We start from the raw sequence: 24,359 nt of genomic DNA, 5'->3' as shown, positions 1-24,359 counted from the left end.
CACTATAATTGCAAGTTAAAAGCATAACTCTGCATATTACAAATGTCAAATAAACACTAATTAATAGTGTCCTACCAAGTGTCATTTAATTTTGCTCAGTAGGTAGCATTACCAGTTCATAGATATCCTCTTCTGGCTTTGGTACATAAAACTGGATCTGGTTTTCAATCAGGAATTTAAGACGCAGATAGTGAGCAGAGTGATCCAGCTGGTGTGTCTGCAAGAAACAGAGAAAAGGCTTTAGAAGAGAAAAGCAATGGCTCACATCATCTATACTTAGAGAATGGCCTGACACTCATAGGAAGAAAAATGCCCCAGCACCGTCTTTCACAAGAGGCCCATGATCTATTAACCTGAACAAGAACCTGGACCTACTCCTCTTCCCCAGGAATAAGCGTTCATTTAACCACTGACCAGGATGGCAAGGGCAGTGCTAGTACTCTAAGCAGCCTCTTTGGTTCTGCTTACCTGGCAGTTCTGTTCTCTCCCATGCTATTGCAGAAATAAGCAAACACTATTACAGCAGAAGACTCAGAGCATACCTTTGTATACGAAGGACATTTAAAATCACAAGGAGGAAAATAAATGTTCTGCTAACAGGGAAAAATGTAACAGGGAAGTTTTTTCTGTTTGCTTTGGGTTTTTTAGTATCTTCATAATTTATTGAGTAAGTATGATGTGGTAAATTTCAAGCAAGGCTAATATAAAAAAAGAAAAAAATCAGTGTGTCCTCTACATTCAAAACAGCTCAGGACAGACTAGCTTTATAAGGCTAAAAGAAGACAAGAGTCGCATACTGGATTACATCCCAGTGGAAACAGGTCACACCATTTTAATGAATTAGTTATAATTAGCTGAGGATACAGCATTTGGTCTGGGAGATGTTAACGACCTTTTCTCAGCACGATTAATAAGCTTGATTTAAGCAGAGGTTAACGCAGTGTGTAATCAAAACACCTTAGAATTATGATAAACACAAAGGATGTCATTCAGAAGTAACTTTCAAAGTTCATAAACTGTTGACTAAAGCTAATGAAAAACCCCAAAGTGATTCACAAATAGAGGAGGTAAATTCTCCTCACTGTCACTTCTGAAATCCCATTATTATATGCTTTTATACATTGGCCTTTTCATTTTATACAGGCAAATTACCAAAGTTTCCTTGGTTGCACTAAAAAACAGTGGCTCATCTGAAAATTCATGCAAGAACATCATTATTGCCTATTTATTATGTATTTTAAAGCCTTGCTTATCCAGTTCAAGCCAAGACAATGATACACTGGGACTCAGCTGACTGATCACACAGCACAGATGAGTAATGTACACCCAGTGACCTGTGGAAAAGATCACACACTGACCTAGCAAACCCTTCAGCAAATACTCAGAGAACAGTGAACGTTTTTGAAAGTCAAGATTAGCCCATGAATAAAAAAGAGGTACCAATAAGAAGAAAAAGACAGATCTATTGCTGCATAGTGCTACGTTCAAATATGTCCAATTCAAAGACCAAATTAGCCTTATATGAAATCGAGTATCTATCTGAAATGGAATAACCTCCGTAATCCAGACAAATACCTAGTTAATTAAGAATTTGAAACCTATCAAAGGCCAAAATAAAAAGAGCTGAACGTAGAAGATCCTTGCCCTCTCCCCTTTTTTTTCTTTTTTGATAAGCATTTTGCATGCTTTGCTCACTGTTTACTGAGCATTTTCACTAGTTTTCTCTCTTACACACACACACACATAACACACACACACATACATACAACCCCCCCAGAAATTAAAGGGAAGCAGAATTAGCTTTAATGGTTCAGAAATGATAAGAGGAGTCCTAGATTAGTTCTGGTCAGATTAGTTTACTATCCCTAGACACAAACTGAAGAGCACTTTGCACACTAATTAAACAAAACCATATAGAGGAGACATAAACCCACAGACTGCACACCCCATGTCCAGAGGGAGAAGTCTGTGACAAGTCTCTCTGAAAGTCCATGAAACCCTTGAGGCATTTATAGCAAAGCCAGCGGGGAAAAAATTCTATGTGGAAAAACCATACTAGCAGAAAAAGGAGCCAGGCAACCTGGCAGCCTCCTCCTGCCACCATGGTGTTATCTTCCCATGGTCTCCTGTGCTAAAGCTCTCGTACATGTGCTGCATTTCATGCAGCGTCAGGCCACACCAGTCAGCCAGACCTATGCTGACAAGCCCCGTGTCATTGACTAAAGCCCAGGGCTGGGAGAGAGCCCCCGCTGCAGCCAGGTATTCGTGTTGCTTCCAACAGTAACTCCAAACGTCCTCCCCTTGCAGAGGAGACCCAAAGGGATGCTTCCCAGCCTGCCCCAGGCCAGCAGAAATCACAGCCTGTTGTAGAGGGACATTAATTTATCCAGTCCAGGGCCTCCAGCCGTTGGGCACAGGCCGTGAGCTACGCTGGTGGGGCAGGGAGCCCATGCTCAGCCACCCCGGGCTCCCCATGGGGCCAGGGGCACCCCACCATCCCCAATTCAGAGCCACCGCCCGCCCCGGGGCAGGGGCAGAGTGTGCTCGTGCCTGCCTCCAACCTGCTCTGCAGCCTGCGCCCTGATAGCATCTTAAAAGAGCAACCTCCCCACAGGCGGTGGCTTGATCTACCATCCCGGCGGTCAATGACAGGGCTTCTGCCTGCTTTGATAGGGGCACTGCATCAGGCGTGGAGTGACGCCTCCATTTTCACACCTGTCTTTGCAGGGAGATTTGCTTACGAGAAAATCGCGTGTGCTGGCCATTTTAGAGAGCAGAAGGGAGCCAAATGGGAGATGACCAATGCTGCACTGAAACCCTGAACCATGCCAGAGCACAGCATCATCTGAAGAGGTCACTGGATAAAACTCACATACATTTTGAGCCACTCATTTCTTCCAAGAAATGCCATCAGCCGGGGTGAATGCCATTCATCCACTACATTGCAATCCCGTCCAAGTCAGGCAATGAGAGTCATCACCATTAAAGCTGTGATGGTGCAGCAGGTAAGCCACACCATTTAGTTAGTAATTTTACATTAGTTAAACTGTTTCAAATAGGAGCATGGTTTTCTACTGAAGTGAAAGGAAAAGGTCCTTTTAAAGTGGACATAGCCAGTCTGGCCTAAAATCCATACCATTAACCCACTTTTTTTGTTGCTGGTCTAGCTGCATCCATATGCAGGAAGGTGGGAGCAGAAACAAGGCAGCTTTAATGATATTAATATCCTTTCGAGACCACCCAAAATACCTTTTAGCAGTCCAAATAAGCTTCTTGGCTTATTTATTTCTCTCCTAATAACTCTATGTCTATGTCTGGACTAAATTAAGCAGCTAACGCAATTCAAAGCACAACCTGACAGCTTAACTGACATGCTCTTGAAGAAGAATTTACAGCCTGGGGTGTGATCCCATTCAACAGTCTCTGCGTGGTTTAGCGGGACAGCACGCAACCTGAACTATTCATCCATTTTGGCTCCCTTCTAGTTTAAGCGAGGGACAGGCATATTCTTTCAGCTTGGTGGGGGAGACCCTCATTAGCACTGAAATGACAGCATCACGGAAACACGCTAGCCATCCCACCGTATCACTCCAGCTTCGCACTTGTGTGGCCCAAGCTTTTTCAGTAGGAAAGCACCAGCTCAAAATCCAAGTAAGCCCACAGAGCATCAGGCTTAAATAACTTCTCAGAGACTTTGAGCACAGACCGAGAGACCTAGGGGAAATCTGCTTCTTGCCCCTCACACAGGTCTATTTGAAAAATGCAAACCATGAGAAAACAGAACCTTTTTCACTTCTAGCTTTTTATCCAGTTCAGTCAGAAGACTAAATGCCATGTAGTCTTCTATGCTTGATTTTTGGTGTTATTCTCTCCATACTGGCTCTGCATAAATCCATATATAGTGTGTGTGTTTCTACTCAATTTTAAGACATACCATTATGCAAATGTTAGTAATATGTATACACACGTTCACACTGATCAGTATTATCCATAGGAAACAATTTAATGCATACACACTGACTTTTCCTGCCTTCCAAGTGATGTTATTAGTTAAATCTTAGGAGAAATCGTCGACAAACCACTTTAAAATATGCTTTAAACTCTCCTCTCACCAATCTTCAATCATAAAAGTGTCACAAATCAGCCTCCAAAACCTAACTCGCTATATAATAATAAGCAGCAATGTTAGCATAAGAACACATTTTCTACAATGACTTGAGTGCACTTAATGTTCTCCAACAGAATAATCAAGCTCAGTTTAATAGCACAGATAGATTTAACCACATCTACAAACATGAAGAGGTTTATATGAAATGTAGATCTCGAAATGTTTACTATACCAGAACTTGACTGGTTCTCAGATGGCAGATGGCAAACTGATGTGAAATGATGTGGATCAGATATTAAAGGGGAAAAAATGAGCTGAATGCAAGAGACAGAAGAAAGAGATTGATTATTAAATGCTACAGAAAAGAAGGCATCCATCAGTGTTTTCCAGACTGAAAACTCTTACAGAAAGGAAAGAAACAGATAATAGCTCTTCAAAAAACAAACACTCACCCACCTCCCCTTCTCCTTATACACCACCACCCACAACAATCAACCACACAGTGAGGGACTAGATTCTCAGCAGGCACCTACCAAAACTGGTAGAGCTACACCAATTTACTCCAGCTAAAGATTTAACCCAATGGGTTAATCACTCTTACCCAAAGGAAAATATAAATCCTAAAAATAAATCATTACTAATAATGTGTCATCCAGCTTCCCTATTATGTCTCTCTCCAAAAATGTCATCTTTTCCTGAACACAATGAAGAGCTTTCACAAGCTGCAGCACTCTTTAATAGCGCACCTGGCAGAGAGACGAGCACGCTGTATAATTATTGCAAACACATGCCTTTCTCTCACCTTCCCCCTCTTTGGAAGCACATGCAACATGTTCTAAAAGTCCCCAAAGTTAAGCTCTTAATAGTAATAAATGTTTTCTTCTCTTTTGCTGTTGTTGTTGTACAAAAGAGGACTCACTTTTCAGAACAGCACGTGACACAAGTTGGGTCTAGCTTGCAGTCAGCCGGTTAGCAGAAAACATACATTATGTAGCTGCCAGAACTGAAAGCTTGTATTTAATTTGTCAAAGCTTTCAACTTCTCTGCTGAGATGTAACTCTTCCTAATGGCCAAATGTCTCTGATACTTGTAAAGAAATGCAGGTGTTTTTCCTTCCATCCTCCCCAAATGCAGATAAAAGCTTTCCTCTCTCTTCCCTCCTGCCACCTACACAAGGTGAGTCTGACTCTGCAATGCAGACAGCAAACACAGGCACCCTCTCCTACTCCTGGTGCTGCTGTTTTCTCCGTGCCTTCCTCCCCCACACGCCAGCCGGAGGAGAGGAAGCGGCAGGGGGAAGGAAGAAGGAACGGCAGCTGGAAACAGGGCGACCTGGCACCTGGGAAAGGGTGAGATCACCCCGCTTGCCCGGCGGAGAAGGGAACGGGCCATGGAGGGCTTGGCAGAGGTGGGGGAACCAGGGTGGTCGGGTGCGGACAGGGCAACTGCACTACCATGCTACGGGGCGTCCAGTGAAAGGAAGCGGGCTGGGGGCCAGGATGCTGGGGGGCAGGTGGGGACAGGAGAAGGGTCCTGCACACAGCTGGGTCTCCAGTGGAGGGGGAGTGGGTGGGGGAGTGGGTGGGTGGGTACGTGAGAAGTGGCAGCAGAGGCAGAATCAGGGTGTGAAGGCACTTCAGAGGTTCATGTGCAGCGGCCAGAGTGGAAAAGGCAAAAACTAGTCTGCCTTCCTCTCCCTACACCCACGCCAAGTTTCGCTTCAGGTGCTAGCGTGAAAATTTCAGTACAATTCATGTTTTTCATCCAACACACAACTGATCCCCCAACACAGTGCAGTCTGAGCAGTGGCATATGAGAAAGTCACTGTGAGGTTCAACTGAAAGGGCTCAGGGTTGTAGATACTTCACCCCGCTCCAGGGCACTCTCGCAGCCTTTACCTTGCAAATCATTTCCAGCACATCTCGTGTGGTGTCCCCAGGACGGATGACTGTCAGAGCAGGCTGGTTGTTCGGCAGGCAGAACCAAGACGGCGTAAAATACTCGTGAACCCAAATGTCACAGTCAGGATTGTGCTGATGGACACTGCTCAGTGCCACTTCTTTTTCCCTCTAAATGGACAAAACCCATTATGACTCTACCAGCCAAATACGGTCTCCTTCTTCATCAGTAACAAGTGTAAGGAACATTATATGCTGTATCAAAAAGCCCTCTTATAAAGAACACGTTTTATTCATAAGCCTAGATTGAAGTCTTGTCTGGACAGGAAACTTTGCAGTTTTACCTGAGCAGTATAAAGTTTGCCTTCCCCTGCCACCCACACAGCTACGCTGGTGCAATGCGCTTTTCCTGGGATTTCACCCTATGGCTATTGCGAATGCTAGGAATGCAACAAAAAATAATAGTGATAAAGAGAGATTTAAAATTAGAACTTAAATGCACTGTGTTTCTGGGTAAACCAATCCAAGGCCAACAAAACTGTTGTAGATGCTACAGTTCCTATACCTAGAAATGGCAAAATAGCAGATCTTAGCATTTATTTTGAATTTACTGTCTTTTATACATCTGAGTTGCACTCCAAGCTATAAATCCCCAGGAAGTGATGGAGCTGCAGAATCCCTATTTGCTGCAAGTGGGCTCACGCAGCTAAACCCATATTCTCTACATGAAGAATGTGCCTCTTAGCACCGTCTTAATGCTGTTTTATAGCTGACTTTCTCTGGGGAAAGACAAAGCAGTTGTAATTGTGGCTGCAAATGCAGAAGCTCACAGAAGCACACAAGAACAAAACAGAGAAAGCCCTGCGCTTCATAGTTGTGCCTAAATTATGAAAACCCCATATGGCCACCACAAGGAGCCATTTTCCAGAACCAGTGGCGTCCAGGTCCTCTTGTGGGCAGGCATTTTCCTGGCGTGCAGTGCTAACACCCCTCTGGGTCTGGCACCTCCAGCTGCACTTAGGATGCCACACACAGCAAGCCCTTTTGACTGTGGGCAACCAGCTCAAACCCTCCCAGAGCGGCTACAAGCCCTACAGCCCACAGAGGGTCCTCTCCTCTCCCAGGGGCTCCGCATCCCTTCTTGCATCCCAGAGTCAACGCTGCATTTAGGCTGGCTGCAAATGAGGGGGAAGGAGGCAGCTGGAGAGCTGGTGTTTTACCTTGCCGTCTGGGACCGTATCGTCAAAGATTCCTTCAAGAGATTTCTTTACTGAATCAACTCCTTCACCAAACACCTGAGGAACAACAGAGAGACTCTGCTTTAAAACATGAATGTGCCTCCATGCCATCTGCAGCACACGCTAAGGGGAGAACAGTGTATCTAACATCTAGCATGGAAATCGAACTGAAAAATAAAAACATTCCTCTCAAAACACAGAAAAGGAAAATATTAGCTTGTTAAAAGGGAAGGGGGGTTGAAGGACAAGCTGGTGATGGGGCACCATGCTGAAAAATTAGAGGGCAGTTCTGGTTAGTGGTCTGTCACTGACTTACTTGGTGGAGCTGGACAAATTTTGTCTATTTTTGTGCTTAGTTTCCCCATCTGTGAAGTGGGGGAAACGAACACTTCTCCACCTCTGCTAAGGCTGAGATATCAGAAGAAGGGCTCTGCTTCTGGCTGTTTTTGTAACAAACCAGCTTCCAAAAAGTACTTAGCGAACGTTCAAGTACCGCAAGTCAGCATAACCCTTCTCTAATGAAATAAGAGCTGGTAACCCAGCACGAGCCAGAGAGCCAAAATCAACAGGACTCCATGCAGGAGGAATGACAGAATGGGAATATTTACAGGATCCACCCCAAATCAGCACAGGACTGCATCAGACGGGCAAACAGGGTTGTTACTGCAGCAGAAGCTTATAATTAAAACTGAAAAGTTAAGTTTTATAGCTCCACATCAGCACAGCTTTATGATCAAGTTGCTGGGTTTGGCTGTTAACTATTCTGTACCTAAAACGAAGCAAGAACCACACAGGATGGGAGAAGGTCACTGCCCTTTAGGGATTTACAGTTTTCTGCTTTAACTTGGCAATACTTTGCATGCTACTACACACAAGCAGGGGAAACGTGTTCAGGCACTACATTTAGATATTCTGCTACTTTCTCAAGACACTACTTTTTCTTTGACTCTCTTGAGTATGACTTTTCTTTAACCTGGAACAAAATCCTTTTTTATGCCTGTGTTTATTGAAGGGTGAGGAGGGTAAGGGTGGAGACCGGGGGAGGAAGCGTGAAGAATGCATTTATCCCCACTGAAAGAAAAAAAAAGGGTGAGTTCAGGAAAAAAAACAGGTCTGAAGACACAGCATGGGCAGGATCCTAGCTCAGGACAAGGGATTGCACTTGATTTGGGGAAAATAAGTACAAAGCAACAGGAAAGCCGCAGCGCTAGTGAAAAGAATTGGGAATGTGCTCATGGAGCCATCTGCTGCTCCCCAGCAAAACCCTGAGCTTTTGCTCAGCCGCTAAATATTAGGTGAACTTTTAATGTCTCACTAAAAACAAGCTAAACAATTTTGCAGCATTCATCCTCTGCTAAACAAAACAAACACCCACTGCTGCTTTAACAGAAGGAAGAAGAAATCACAGGGCACAGAACAACATGTGTCTCAAGCCTTTCTCCCCTCAAAAAGTGAAAGAAGAGAAAGAAAAGCAAAGCCTACATTTCCTGCAATTAGATGAGGTATGGCTCTCAAAAACTGAAAGCTATAATTAGGGATGTTTGGAAAGAATAACAGGGAAGCACCTTCCTACCACACTGAAACACGTTTTCTAGAGAAAGATCTGGGTAGTGACTGGGTGGAAACATTTCAGCTTTTGCTTTTTTAAAAATCTGAAGCAAAACAGGGACTGTCCCTACTAAATGCAAAGCTTTTTGGTACTTTAGGACGTTTTCCCCAAACTCAGCTACCGTTAAAGTGCTCTACAAACTCATAATTTTAATTTAAAGAAACAAACAAATCTGCACCTTTTTTTCCTTCCAAAGTTGTATCTGTTTCACACTGCTGCTTTGTTAGTCCTGAGTTTAAGGAAAGTACCTCCAGCAAAAGCAGAAGCAGCAGAAATGCAAGAACAGTAGAAATGCAACTAATTCAGCTACAGAAGGTGCGAACTCCAAACCTTGTTTGATAGGAGCTGCTGTACACTTATCTGTAATTACAGTCACTGATTTTTGAAGAGGATGTGGAATGAGAGGACGATACGCCTTGAAAGATTAAACAGGCAAGGTTAAGGCTGGATGTGTAAACGCTTGATGCAAGTGACTCTTTGCATGAGCTGCATTCTGCATGCCAACAAATAAGCCTTGAAAATAACAATATCACAAACTTCCACACTCTTACCTGATTAATGCTTGGCCTCCCTTGCTTTTTCTTTGAGGTAGTATCCAGCCCCCAAAGAGAAGAAAACCTGCTTCTCCGTTTACTGGCAGATCTGGACATGGCCTGCGTCCTTCTCCTCACTCCAGACTCCCCTGTGCGAGCCGCCACCTGTCAATGCCACATGGTTTTAAAACCAAAGGTCGCAGCATCCCACCACACCATGGCTTACATAATCTAACAAACAGTGGAATCTAGTTTGAAAAAAAAAAGCAAATACTATGGCAACAAAGTGTACTCACAACAGGGACAACGGTGATGCTGCCAGGCTACTTCCTTCTCACTGAAATTTAACTCACTTCTTCCAACGTCAAACATCAAAAATTAAAATGGACAATACCACCCCCTCATTTTTTGGCATTTAATCTGAGATATTTTGAAACAGCCTAATCATCACAGAGCAAAGCCTCAGCACCGGTAAAGCGTTTGGCGTTTTTTCTTTTTTTTTTTTTTTTTCCCTAACAAAGTATCAAAGCTGGACACACGAAACCTGAGATTTCCAAACTTATCTGTTGCTTCTGAAAAGCCTGGTCTTTCTCTTTGCTCTTTCCTGTGGAAGCACTCTGGGCATCCTGGAACTGACTCGTCACTGTTACAAGGCCAGATAAAGGCTTGCAAATAGGTCAAGGTATTTAAAACCTACACTTCCTTACAGATAGCAACATCTGAAGGAGTGAGCAAAACACAGGAAGAAAAAAAGTGAGCTGAAATGACCCTTTCGATTAGAGCAGTACTAACTACTTGGGTAGTTGAAAAATGGCCTGTGGCAACCCCTTTGGAGGGAAGGTATCTGCCTTTACTGAGACCAAATATCTGGGGAGCGTTTCCCAAATGAGGAGGCTCTGGTAGAAATTAGTGTGACATTAGTCAGAGGTGAAGTGTTTAGGCCAAAGTTTAAGCAGATTTCCCATGTGGAGGTGGCCTCAGGAGAGCGAGCTCCTCCTCTGCAAAAAAGGGAGTGGTAGGTACAAACAGGAGCGCAAGGTAAAGCTAGACAAACAGACAGACAGACAGACCCACCCTGCCGACTTGGCCATACGCTTCCTGGAACACCTTTGTACTGGATTCCCACAGCCGAAACTAGAAAAATGTGACTGTCGTTTGGCAACCCCAGCAGGAACACCCGAATCTCTGAGTGATGCCCCAAGCTACGGAGCTGAGGAGCTGAGAAACTGGTTGTTTGGGTGCAGCAGATACAAAAACCCGTATAAAGACAGGACGAACAGAAGGCTGGCTTGTGTACCCAGGGAACCGTCGCTGTATGAGTAATGGTGATTCTCCTTGGGAAACGTGGAGAAATCAAGGGAAAGGAGAACTCAAACACTACTGCAAGTGTCTCCATTTCCACAGCCTGGACTTGTGAGACGTTTCTTAGCTGTACCTGGGACATTTGCGCAGAGGCACCTGGGAGACTTAGCAGGTCCTCTGACTAATGTACCGAGGAACGTCTTCAGGAGAGCTAGGGATGCCACGCTATCACCATGCAGCACCCAGCTCGAGTCTGAGACTCGCTGCACCATCACCACGCTATTGAGGGCAAAGGAGGACACGAGAGTTTGCTTAAAGGAGAAGAAAGCACGTGTCTTTTCCAACACAACATATTCAAAACATATTTTTTTTCACTTGGCTCTCAAGAGACACCAGCGTGAAGAGGCAGACTGTTTTTCAGGCTAACGCTCAGTGCTTTGCTAGATGCAAAAAAATAAGCATAAATGCAAATTACAGCCCACCACTTAAAAAAAAATATAAATTCGCCAGCAATTATCAGGATGATGACGCTAATCTTTTCATATATAAAAGAATAAAAATGTCCCTGGCTGAATTACAGCTCTGGATTCAATTGAAGGGTACAGCTGACATCTACAAGACAACAGTGGAGCTCAGCTATTTCTGTGAAGCTCCAGGAGTCTAAGCCGAAACTACAGGAACTTGATTTAAATTCATTAAAAAACCACCACTTTGCAATACATTTCCCTGTATTTTTAAGGGCTGGGTTGTTACATTATTTAAATTTAAACAACCATTTTAAACATTATTTGCCACACTGTACATAGCAGAGAAGAACATTTTCCCTCTCTTGTGGAGCATCAGGTGTTGATCACTGGAGACCGGATATTAGACTAAATTGTCAGTAGTTTCATCCATATGGTAGAAAGCAAGCCATGCCCAAGAAGGTCTAAGCCAACACGTGCTGAGGGCCTCGGAAAGACTCCCATTGACTTCACAGGACTTTTGGATCAAGCCCATGTACATGGACATTAGAGATGAGCCTGCTCTTGTAACAGGAAGATCTGTTTATAGAAAGCATGTTTATAGTGCAGATCCAGAAATTCAAAATCACATGTTTAGGAGAAACATGGTTCTTCCACTTCCGTAAGGCCATGGCTTGCATGCATCTGCTTTTTAATCTATACCCAGGACACACACCCCTCTTAGGAAGCAGAATATTCTGCACACTAAGGTAAGGGCTCACCCCCACCCCGGCAGAGACTGCTGTTTGTCAACATGATCTCTGCATTGGACATGTGAAGCAATTTGCAGGTTGGCAAAGATGACCCCTGGCCTCTGTTCAAACTTACCAGTGCATGAAACGAGGAGACTGAAAAGATTCCAAGACGACCCATCGCAACTTTCGTTGGGCGGCTGGCAAAAGCAAGCAATCTTTTAGGGTTTGGGAGCTCCCCTCCTTGGAGACTAGCCAAGTAACAGCGGTACCGAAATAGGTCCATCTGGAACTGTTCAAGATTTTGTTCCCAAACAAAGATCTGTGTACAGCAAAGATTGAGGAGCAAGATGCACAAGAAGAGAAGGGGAGAGGAGAAAGAACAGGGTGGTAAATACCTTGAAAAAATTCTACTTTCCCAGTAACACACCTTTTTCACCAATGCTGATCTCCCACAAGAAACCTTGATTCCCCTTCTTTCCCACTCTCCCCTACCCTCCCAACCCCAAAAAGGATACAAATAATAAAAAAGTTTTCATTAGATGGAAAACAACTTTTTTTACATTCATGGCAGAAGTCTTCTCTTGGGACAACTGCTCCTTTGATATAATGCTAATTAATAGGATTAAAATTTCATTTTTAATTTTCTTTGTATTCCAAGATTCTCTTCTGAGCAGCCCCTTAAGAGGCTTCTTCCATGCATTAAGGGCATCTGAGAAACAGGAAGACCAAACCCCACCAAATTCCACATAGAGAGTGCCCCGAACCAGCAGCCGCAGCGGCAGCGTTGCTGTAAGCATCAATGGAGCTCTCTACTTGAAAAAGTGCGGTACACTGGGGATAATTAATCTTATCAGCGGAAGAGCACTATAATCAGCCTATGTAAGGACTTATTTAAATAATTCAAATTGCCGATAGGAAACAGTTTCAAAGCTTTTAGAAGAACTCAGTTATATAAAGAGACTGCTCTGCCCTCTCACTGTGATTGACAGCCTTTGAGTGGAGCCCTTTCAACAGAGGCGAGCATCTCCCCCCTCTCTGCCCACTCCTCACAGGCTTCCAGGGGGTACGAAATCTCTTTAGCTTAGCGCATTAGGGCCCCGGCCGCTCCCTATGGTTTGCATTACAGGCGCGTTTGGCAGCCGTAGTAAAAGAGCTACAAACTAATGAAGCAAGAGCCATATGTTAGTTTCCTAAAATAAGGTGCCGCTGCGGCAGCGGGAGAGACATCTGCTCTAGGCTCTCTGCTTCTCAAACACAACTACGTTGCCCACTTGAAGTCAGAAGGAGCGGCCCCGAGGGGCAGCCAGGGCTGCAGCCATGAGGTCAAGGCAGGCCCTCACAACAAGCAGAAACCAGGGATGGCTTCTTCATTCCATCTGCCAGCAGAAGAACCAGCCCCTTGCACTCTTAAGACAACAGAAACAGCAACATTTGTCAGTCTATGACCACCTCTTCCCTAAGGCATCCTGCTGCCGTGGCCTGGTAGCCTCTTCACTCCCCTAAAGCCCTCACTCAATCTCCGAGCAGCTACCCAAATCCCTTGTATGGAGGCCAGGAGAAGACAGCCCATGCTGTACCTTAGTGCACATTTTTTGGAGAAACGGTGCAACCAGGGAAGCCGTCACAGCCCTCCTGCCAACACACGCCCCGCCTACTCTGAGGAGCTCTGCCAGCGCACACACATGGCACAGTGGGAGCAGACAGAGGTACCGCTAATCTGAAGGCCTTAAATATTTGCTAGGGGCTTATTTCACATAAGCAAGCAAGATTACTTGATCCAGTATGGTCTTCTTCTTCTTGGAGTCCGTTACTGAGGACAGCTGCATTTCACCCATTTTCTTCATCTTTTCATCCATATCAATCTTCTGCTCCAGCTTTTTTATCTCTGTTTTCAGGAGCTTGACGGTGTCCTCTTTGTGATGCTGCCTTGCCACCGCGGTTGCACAAGCTGAATGGATTGCAGTGATCCAGTTCTCCAGTTCGGTCTGGCTAGAGGTCTGAAGAGAGGGAAAAGGGGAGAAAAGAAGTCAGGATCCTCTTTAAAATTGATTGGAGATTAACAAATGCAATTCCAAGGAGTTTCCTTTCCCTTTGATCTTAAGATTCAAAGCCTTAAATCCACTTACAAGAGAAGTAATAAAAACCCCATCATTCTTAAGCAGGCCATTTTTAACTCAGCACTCGGCATTCAGCACTCAGAATTACACCTATATCTGTGCTTTGCAGCTGTACAGTGTTTCCCAGCAAGGTGTCAGGAATTACCTTCCTTGTGCAATGCAATGTTGCCATAATTTGTAGCTCAACATTTAATGACGTTTTCTAAACTCCCAGTTCTTTAAGGCAGGGAATGTACCAGTCTCTGTGCTCTTCACAGTATGGAGAATTTTTTGGCATGCAACAGTTAGTAATAATGGCATAAAACGTGACCGTGATATCTATGAGTAGCTTTATTATGATGCATAGACAAACAAGCTCTCCACTTCTGAAGGTCCCAAAGCACTCTGAAGTCAACCCTGTTATCACTAACGCCAGGCTCATCGTAATTTTTACGGTTCTGGTACTGTCCCTTCCCAAGCATGTGTGACAGTTCGGGAAAAGGGAACACTTCCCCTCCCTGGAAGTGTTCAAGGCCAGGCTGGATAATGCTTTGAGCAACAGGTATCCCTGCCCATGGCAGGGGGGTTGGAACTAGATGATCTTTAAGGTCCCTTCCAACCCAAACCATTCTATGATTCTATGAGATGCTGGGCTGGGGCATGGGACACCAGTACATTTTTCTGGAAAAGCACTACTCTGATTAGAGGCTTTTGACACAGAAAGAATATTTCAAAGTGTTCCTTTTCCATACTTTCAAAATAAAAAGTAAATCTTCTTAGCCTTCTTACTAAACTTCATTCCTTTTTACAGTAGGTTGTAAAACAAAATTTAGAGCCAATTCAGGGTTGCAGCGGACTTTCTCTGAGTGTCAGCCTTCAGCAGTAATCACACTGGTATTTGGCTCGTGGCTGAAAAGTAGCAAGGTGCCAAACCACCTTGTTCTAATTAAACCTTCTGATGATACCTGATCTATAAATAGACAGCACAGCGTGACTTCTGCAGTTGCTAGCATAAATGAAGAAGGTCATCCTCACTGCTTCTCTGGCGGTGACAACTAACAGCAAAGGACAAGGCCTACTGAAGCCAAGGAGAGATTCCCACAGAAGTGTGATGCTGGAAATCAGGTATGCACAGGCCGGACTTCAGACTGATACTCCCAAAACTACTCTGGGACTGAAGCAGGTGAAGCACACATGTCCCAGAATGAAATCAGTTTCCTTAGCTCAGGTTAGAAGTTCTAAGCAGAAGACAGGGTCTACACCGGAAAGATCGATCTCTTACTCCCAATTTTCTTGTCTTCGGTTGGCATTGTACAAGGTATATTGCTTAAACTGGAGATGCTCCCTGCCCAGGTAATAACACTAACGAGCTCTCATTCATAGATGGGGCTTACTATGTCCTACCACCTCTGCTGAAGACATGTTGAGCTCCCTTGCTAAGGAGTTTCTGCTGAAAATAGAGAAATTACCTGCAGAATGGAAGACACTTCGCTTACAGTCAGGTGGTAAAACCTAGCCCCCCACTAGAGAAGAGAGTATATCACCGGACTTGTAATGAGATGGTATGTTTTGTTAATTCCTAGCAAAACCATAACAGCAAGATGTCATATTCTTTTCTTATTCAGTTTTAAAATATTATCTGTATACCATTAGATTCAGTTTTCTTTTTGGTTTCCTGGGGAGAAGGAGGGAAAAAAAGTCTGGAAAGGATTTTAGGAGCTGAAGACTCTTCTGGTAGATGAGTAAGCAAGGGGAATCACTCTGCTTCTCAACGGAAAGGACCACATAAACAAGTTGCAGACATCTGACACATAAGTATGTGGTGTCACAAGTTGCTCTGAGCTCCTGGAAAATGCATGTGACATCTGCAAGTAATGGATTTGCGTAGGCATGATAAGAACTGACTGAGCAAGGAATCATCGTGTAGGAGGTATGTGATGTCTCTAGGTGCAATGCAGTGGGAAGGCTTGTTACAAGATGTCCAGTATCTGCACGCATTACAAAGCAACCCTATTTTTCTTCCTAAGTACACAGTCTCCATAGGACAGAAATAGTCTTCTGCAGGTCTGTGGTTTCTTCTCACCAAAACCGCTACTACAGCACTGTGTTATGTGTGGACAGACGTGTATGACGTGAGCAGTTAAGTAACACTGCCAAACAGCCTTAGACGTGCTTTGGCTGCTCCGCGCACAGCAGAGCAAGCCCTACAGCACAGTCACTTGCACATTACTTCCACCACTGCAGCTGATCTCCTTCCCTTCTCCCCAAACCCATCCCTTCTTCCTCTTCTGCTTCTGCTTTGCTAGCGATGCATGGGTTCTATGGCAGAAGGGACACTGCAAGGAAAAAATTCTGTCAGGCAATTTAAATGATTGTTTTTCATTTGAAAAGGCTCATTTTTGCTTTTTCTCACAAAGTTACATGAAAATCTACACATGGCATAATGACACAGGGCTTTTAATGGATAAGGCCCTGTGTTGCCACAAAAGAAACATACTGAATGTGACCTTTTCAGTATTTAGCATCCACTGGCATTAATTTTATGATAAGGTTTTTTCCTTAGAAAACTGCATGGAAAAGATTTTACTGCTCGTATCAGTAGATTAGGAGGAGGTGGTGCTCCACAGCGTTTCAAGCACATGCTGAGACCATAAGCACCACGCTTACCTCCTGGATGAAGCTCTCCAGGTGGCAAAATACATGTACCCTGCCCAGGAAAGGCATGAAGTAGAAAGAGGCAGTGCAGTATTACACTATGAGCTGAAGAAAAATCAGACTGAGGTGGCAGAGAAGCTAGTCTGCAAAAAAATGATTTTTTTTTTTCAGTATGCAATCAGATACTTGGTCTCTTCAAGATGTAAGCCAGCACCACTTCCTTTGAGTCAGTAAAGCTTTTTTATTTTGCACTAGTTTGAGAATCTGTCCCCTTGTTTAAGACAGTTGCAAGAACCTGCAAGACAGTGTAATTGTAAAGATTTGCTCTGGAGTACAGGGGAGTGATGACGTGGGGGCACATCCTACCAGAGTAGCTTCTGGTTTAAGAAGGCAAGAAACTCTGAATACGTTGTCACTGGAAAGGGAAATAAATAAAGGATTCCTCCAGTGAAGAAAACTGAATCAAAAGAGGAGGAAATGGCACCACCTGAGCACAGGCTGGCAATTACAAATAGGAGTGTCACACCTTGACTAGTGACAACTTGCAAAAAGAAAGTGGAATGCCAACCTAAAAATCACTCAGGGAAGCAGTGGTTACCAAAATACAGAAATCTTTTCCACTGAAACACATCAACTAATGTTTAGTCTTTGATATAAGTACTGGATTTTTTTTTTAAATGTGCCCTGTGAAATTCAGACATTTACATTTTCTGATTAAAAAAAATAAACATGCACTTTCAGTCTCCTCCTGGCCAACAGCAAGATGCTGACTAAGGTCTGTATGACCAAGGGGCAACTGGATTCTGCAGCGCCATTGGGAGAGCACCTGGAGGTCCAAGTACCTCCTTGCACTTCAAACTCCTCTTGGTCTTGTAAACCCCTTGAGCCTCTCCACAAGGTCTCATCTTTGATACATGTCTCTTATGAGACACAGATAGTGTTACAGCACATTTAATGCACTATTGTATGTCCTATATGGTATCTGGCCTGTTCTGTGTGTTATAAGCACACTATCAAACCATGCAAAATTCCCAGTTTTCACAGGGATGTAAGAATATTTGTTAATTCTTACTTTGTTCCAACCATCTACACAAAGAAGGTCTGGTCAGTCGATAAAAACAGAAGATCTGACAGTGATTCACATGCAGCGGTGGGTCTCTTGAGTGGCATTTACCAAATATATTGTGTCCTTCCTCTTGCACTGCCAAAGGAAAATCCCAAACCTACTGGAGTCAGCAGGATTTTTCCATTGATTTGAACCAGAGCTATGGTTTCCTCCTTGGTCAGTGGGATGAAGGAGAGAGAGAAAAAGAGAACAACTTTGTAAAACCCTCGAACCAGACCAACCTGAAAGAGGAAAGCGTCTCCAAGGGAGTTGCTGAGACAGAAGACAAAGTCCTTCTTGGGGTGTTCAGGCACCGCTTGCACTATGCTGTTTTCCACCCAGACAGCGTGCTTTGGGATGCTGTTGTGGTCAATGCCAGATCTGCCATCAGTCTCATAAAAAAACAATGTGCATCCTAAAAGAGAGGATCATATATTAGCAAGCAACACATTTAAACACAACAGCCACCCTGCATCTATTCAGCGCTGATATTTAGGACTGTAAATCATCTGTAAAACTGTCACAGGGATGAAGGAGGATTTGCCAGGGCCTGTTCAGGTTTTCAGACCCACAGTGGAGAGCACCAGCAGTGGCCCAGTTGGCCTGACAAGATGGTGATTTCCACGCCACGGGGACATGCCACAAGCTGTCTGGTGCACCAAACCGTGCACTAGCAGGGCCATTTTATTCACCCTACAACTGCTAAAACAGAGATGCAGACATGAGCCGAGAAGGTGACAAGTGGTAAAATACAGCCCGAGACGAGAAACATCATTTTAAGTCCCAAAGTGGGGGTCCTTCATGGCCGCCCTCTCCCACCACGGGGACGAAAAGGAAGATGCAGGCAGGAGAGCACATCTCCCGTGGTGGTGCCAGACAGGAGCAGACAGGCCCCCAGGCAAAGCTCCATGGCCCTGCCTCAGCCTCCTGCAGCTGCTAGCTGCTACAGTCCCTGCAAGGCAAAGATCAAGCGATTTAATGACTGGATGCAGATGAGTAACTGGAAGAAACATGGACTGGAATAAGCTGCACTCATTGAAAGACTAATGTACAAGAAAAACCCCAACAAACAAACAAACAAAAAGCATAAACCAAATCCTTATTCCACTATAACGTTTCAGCTCTGACTCACAGCAATATGGACAAAAACAAAAATGCATTTTAGCTGGGGACAGCAAACAACCTGCTTGGTTTTACAGAATAATCTTTACGGTTCTCTGGGGGGGCACTTTTTTAAACTAAAACTGGGACATCATTGTTTCTCTGCCACTGGAAACAGCCCTCTCGGTGCAAAGGGAGAGGTGCAAGGAGGCCTGTTACCCAGCCTCTCAGAAAACTATTTGCAGCCAAACAATAGCAGCTGTTAACTTCAAAGCCTCGTTTAAACACTAACATTATTAAGGCACAGCAATCTAAGGAGCAAACACTCCACTTGAGTCAAAGCACTTTAAAATAACATTGCCTCCACGCTCATCCTTCCCCTTTTTCCTCCCAGATGGCCCTTTGTCTGCCTGCTCCTCACAGCAAGACCTTCCTGCCACAGGGCCCCCCTCCCAGGAGATCAGGGCTGCCCCCAGCCCTCCGGCCCTCCTCTTTCATTTCCCCAATCTCTCTAACCACCCCAAGGAAGAGCTGGAACCTAACTGTGCTGTTGGCTTTAAAATAGTGCTTCAAATTAAAAAAAAAAAAAATAGTGCTCTAAAAAAAAGTGCTCTGCAGGCAAAACAGGACTTTAACTGTACTGAGGTCTCTGGTCACCCCACCTAGAGCAGGAGACATGGCTCTGGCTCCCCTGGCTCACAGACGAGGCTGGTCACGGTGGAGGAGAGCGAGGCCAGTCCCAAAACCCTGCAAGCATTGCTTCCCATTTTGCTGCTGATGCAACCGCATGAAGATCAATTAAAGGTCGCTTTAGGAGGCCAGCTCCTCAGTTTTGTTGCTCCATTAACATTTATGTGCATTTATAAGCACTTAGACCCCGAACAGGGCTGGAGCACCCTCCGAGCAGGAACTGCAAAAATTCAGCGAGAAAAGCGTCTGTGGCCCGGACAGCCAAGGACTGCCCATCACAAGATGGGTGACACAGTCAGAGCTAACATCTACCCAAGTCACAAGCCAGCCTCCATGACCAAACCATGGCTTCCTGTCCACACTGCGAATGTGTTGCAACTCACTGGGTGTTTCTGCTCGTGAAGTGCATCTTGGAGAAGGAGAGGCCAATGGCACTAAGCACGAGAGGAATGCATGCAAAGACGAAGCCCCTGCCTGAATGCATGCCAGCAGCCAGCATCATCACTAGCAAACTCCCGCTGTCGTGTGCCTGTGGCTGCACGCAGGTATTTAGTTTGTCAGCAAGCCAGACATGCTTCTTAAAGGAAAACACCCAGTGCTCAGAGAAGCCACCCCAGGTGGTGCCAGCAGGACTCAAAGCAGGACTCATATGAACCCTGCTTCAGTGCAGCACAGTCACATGTCTTGGACTACACACATGCCATAATGTGAGCATATCAACAACCATCAAATAAAACCCCACTCTAAAAACATCAGGACCACTTCCTCATACTTGCTGTTAATTATACTGAAGTTCACAGCAGCTTTTGTTAAGAATCTAGACTATTGGTTTCTTCATCTGCAGCAATACACAACCCGCAGATACCACGGATGTCCACCTGGACAAACCCTTGCACACTTGCTCTGTACCTTTCAGGGAAACCCAGTAATGCTTCCATTTTCTCCGGGTGGCCGACTCCACTTTCTTGTTCTTTTTGTGCACCAGGAAGTTTTTCACTGCCAGAGCACCAGCTTTCCGTACCGTGCCCTGGGCAGCCGTCAGGAGGATGTCGGACTGCCCCGGGGAGCTGAGGGTGCCACTGCTCTGCTCGTCGCTGAGGGCAGAGCCGGCCTCCTCCAGGTTCTCGCTGTTGGTGGTGCTCATTTCCAGCTCCCGGCGGAAATTCTCGTACACCCCCTGGCGAAGCCCATCGCCCGTTGAGCTGCTCCCGCTGTCGCTGCCGATGAAAGCCCGACTGGCCGTCGGGGAGTAACTCGAGTTGGTAGCATTGGAGCGTCTAGAAAGGAGGTCGGTGTCGGTGGCTGCTCCCTCAATCCCACTGTCAGTGAACTCGCTCCCCTCTCCTGCATTGACGTCCTAGTTGAGAGAGAGACACAGCGTGAGATGAAGAGCCTGGCCGAGCCCGGCCTTCTGGAGACACCAACAGAACCCGAAACACCCAGGTGGCACCTCATGTCTTCACACCCTCATTTTGTCTGGCACTGGAAATCCCTCATCTCTTTTTCTTATTAAGACAAATAACTGGAAGAAAAGGGGGAGTAGGCAGAACTTCCAGCAGAGTTTAGGAAAGACCAGTCACTCATGCACAATTTCAGGTGGTGTCTCTACAGCCTTTTTGGAATATAAGACACAGAATCATCTGTTTACATTAAGCTAAGTTAACAGTGCTAAAGGTTTTGCAAAAGGAGAACATATGGCAGCAGAAACTGGCAGTGTCAAGAAAAGTAGCGATCGACCTACGCATTTTGAAAACATTGATATTGTACATTCACACCTACAGTTGAAGATACATTTTAGACATCCCAAGATTGTCATTTGCAAATTATATAACTAAAAAGGTACTTTTAACTAAGAAGTTAACGTATTTGAGATTATTCCTGGTTTGTGTCACTTCTACATCACAAACCCTAATGATGGGCCAGAATCCCACGGTGACAGACCCTGCCAAAATACTGCAACAACAGCAGACCCTTCCTGGTCCCCGAGAACCTGCACTTGAAGCATCAGAAGAGACAAGAATATGGCTGGCTTGAGCAAGACAGGACACAATGCGACCGAATTCAGGTTTCAAAGGCTTAGCGGCCCAGCCTGCCCCCTGCAACAAGGCTAGTGCCCAAAGGGGGCTAACCACTACCATCTCAGCGCCCAAAGGCATCTGCGGCAGTTTTTGAAGGAGGACAAATAAAGGCCAAGCCCTGTAAGTGGAGAGAAATATCTTATGTTAGATACTCAGGAGAAGAGGGAACCAGGGAAGAAGATGCAAAGAGGTGAGAAATATGGCCAAAACAACAGGAATTTGCTCTCCTGCAAGAGCAGCTGGTGCTTGATTTACAAGTTTAAAAAAAAATTGAGGAGACTGTGAGAAGAGGTGGCAGAATGCAGTATTTATTTGGAGAGAAAACAAGCTCCTAGGTGTTGGTTCAAGCACCAGTTTTCTACACCGAGAAACCCTCCACTGAGCTCTGTTTGAAACCTTCCTCCTGTGGAGCAAGAGCTGGATGAGGAAACCTTAGGGGCAGGGGAGGGGTGGTGCTGAATTTGACTAACTTTTAAGGCATTGATTTGTAACGGATGGGCTCGTTCTTTGTAAACGCTACCTCTCAAGGGAGACTTGGAGTCCAGCTGGAAGAATAAGTGCTTCCTTCCCCGCTCAATGAGCACAGTTATCCTAGTCAGTCTGGTTATTTAATGCAACACATACATAGTGATAAAAGAGCCGTTCTGGACAGGCCAATATTCCTCTACTCCCACCACATGTGAATGAGCTGAGCAGGGCTTCCTGTAAGTGCAGTCATCTACCCGTACACAGCCGTTTTCACAACCACACGTTTTTTCCTGCTGTTTCAATACACTTGTTTTTTGGAAGCCAATTATCTTCCCATTTCTTACAGCACTGCAAAGGAGGAGGAGAGAACTGAGAGAGGAACTGCTGCTGCTCAGAAACCGGTGTTTACAAAACACTGCCGCCAGTGAGTTTTTACACTCCATCACAAAAAGCTGGATGGTGCAACTTCTGATGACAGTGCTCTGTCTGAGACCCCATGCATCAGGGAGGCAGGACTGGCACGGCCGCTCGACACACACGCCTGAGGCACTGCCTCTCTGCCAACATGGCTACATTGGCGTAAAACCGGAGTGCCAAAGAACGGAACCGGATCCCCCATGTTCACTGGGATAATTATTCCCATAGAATGATCAGGGATTGCATTTGTTTTCTGGGCCTTTCTTCCTTCGTAACTTTCTTAAAGGGAAAAAGTGTGCCACTCGTATACCATAAACAAATCTGCATTCTGCAGTGAACACTGCATAACAGTGGCAACAAAAATGGCTTGACGTTTTGAGATTTTAATTTTAGGTTAATGATTTAATAAATATACAATCTGTCTCATACTTATTTTATCCATGGTATGCAAAAAGTATAGAGTTAATTCCAAAATTTTAGCTGATGTTACTTTTAGGAAGCCTATCTCACGCTTTAACTAGAATTAGTCAGTTTAAAAAAATAAAGAGCTACTAAAACGGACCACCAACTTGAGGGAGATGGGATTTGTAATTTTGCCAGCCAGTTTATGCATAAACTTCCTTGGTGCCTTTTAGCAGATGGAGTATTTTTTGAAAAACCGAAGCGCACCCAGAGATGTTCAAGCACAGCACTGCAACGCAGGCTCTCAAGGTTGCTCACGCCCAGTGTGACACAGCCTTCTCGTGTAACCTTGATGAGACACAGCATTAATCGCCTCAGTTTCCCCGTCCATAAATGGGGATTACACTCTGTAACTGATACATGGGCATAATCGCTTACTAGTTATAAAAAAATGAAAGGATGGAAAACTCGGAGTGAATGTTATATACACTCATGAGCTTAAATGGTGGCACATTTTGCAAACATCTTTATAGTCTTTACTACAGTGCGAGTGACAGGCTGGACAGGTCAAAAGATCTTTTCAGCATACTGCTGCATCAATGCCCCTCATCTCCCTCTGCTCCCTCCACTCCCTTTTCCTCTCTTAAATATCCCATATCAAAGACTTCTTGCCAACCAATGCAAGCCCTTTGGCAGGAGGAGGGTCTGAGCGTACAAAGGTCAGAACGGTTCAAAACCTACAGCCCGCTAATATCGTTCACGCTCATGAATTATGAAACGTAGCATTGAGTGAGCTTAGCACTTTCGGAAGTCTGCTGTATGAGAAGATCGGTCTCGGGGTTAGTAGGGTTAAGAGCATTCATTGCACAGGTCTGTGACTTCTGAGTTCCTGCTGCAATGTCAGCTCGTTCTCATCGGAGGGTAAGAAAAGCTCTCAAGAAGCAGCTGGCATCTGCTCTGGCCGTCTTGCAGTGCTATAATCCGCACACTGAAGCACATTCAATTAGGAGTTCAGCAGAAAGTACAGAGGTTTAGTACTGTGCTTCCGCAGAAATGTGCCGAGGCCAAAGGGGTAACACTCCCAAGCCAAGCGACAAACCGTAGCAGGGTTTGACAAACGCGTCACTGGGGCACAGAACTACTCCTGCAAATTTTCAAACAAAGATGCTGAAAATTAAGCATCCCAGCTCGCACCACAGGCAGCACAGCTCCCTGCCGACGAGATCGATGTGGATACACGGACCTCTAGCTTTGGACTCCAGCCTTTGAAATACCTACTGACGCGGCCACCAGAGGCTACTGCCCAGACACGAGGCAAACATTGCGTAACCTTGATGAGAGCCATTCAAAAATTACTCACGTTTTCTGCTCAGGTTCTCAAAAAGCCCTGCAGGCAATAGCAACATCTCTCTCATCTGAGGAAGACCTACTACCATCCCAGGTCCATGACAGGATGCGCCG

The 24,359-nt window shown here is 45.1% G+C and overlaps 1 protein-coding gene across 8 annotated transcripts in view; it reads right to left on the bottom strand.

Annotated features, from left to right (window-relative positions):
• TIAM1 (TIAM Rac1 associated GEF 1) overlaps window positions 1-24,359 on the bottom strand; it is a 118,734-nt gene that overhangs the window by 47,124 nt on the left and 47,251 nt on the right. For all 8 annotated transcript variants that reach the window (XR_014227421.1, XM_082304076.1, XM_082304071.1 and 5 more), the window contains exons 3-10: window positions 20,443-20,890; window positions 17,985-18,157; window positions 13,659-13,883; window positions 12,020-12,205; window positions 9,405-9,551; window positions 7,227-7,301; window positions 6,007-6,177; window positions 113-217 (exon numbers count right to left, since the gene is read on the bottom strand). Coding sequence is in view for 7 of the 8 variants with exons in the window: in XM_082304076.1 (XP_082160202.1) it covers window positions 113-217; window positions 6,007-6,177; window positions 7,227-7,301; window positions 9,405-9,551; window positions 12,020-12,205; window positions 13,659-13,883; window positions 17,985-18,157; window positions 20,443-20,890 (1,530 nt within the window). In the remaining variant the exon portion in view is untranslated. The remainder of the gene's footprint in view (window positions 1-112; window positions 218-6,006; window positions 6,178-7,226; window positions 7,302-9,404; window positions 9,552-12,019; window positions 12,206-13,658; window positions 13,884-17,984; window positions 18,158-20,442; window positions 20,891-24,359) is intronic.

The sequence above is a fragment of the Platalea leucorodia genome (genome assembly GCF_965183815.1).
Source record: "Platalea leucorodia genome assembly, chromosome: 2".
NCBI lineage: Eukaryota > Metazoa > Chordata > Aves > Pelecaniformes > Threskiornithidae > Platalea > Platalea leucorodia.
Note: the sequence above shows the minus strand (reverse complement) of the source record. Positions and strands in the feature narration are given on the sequence as shown.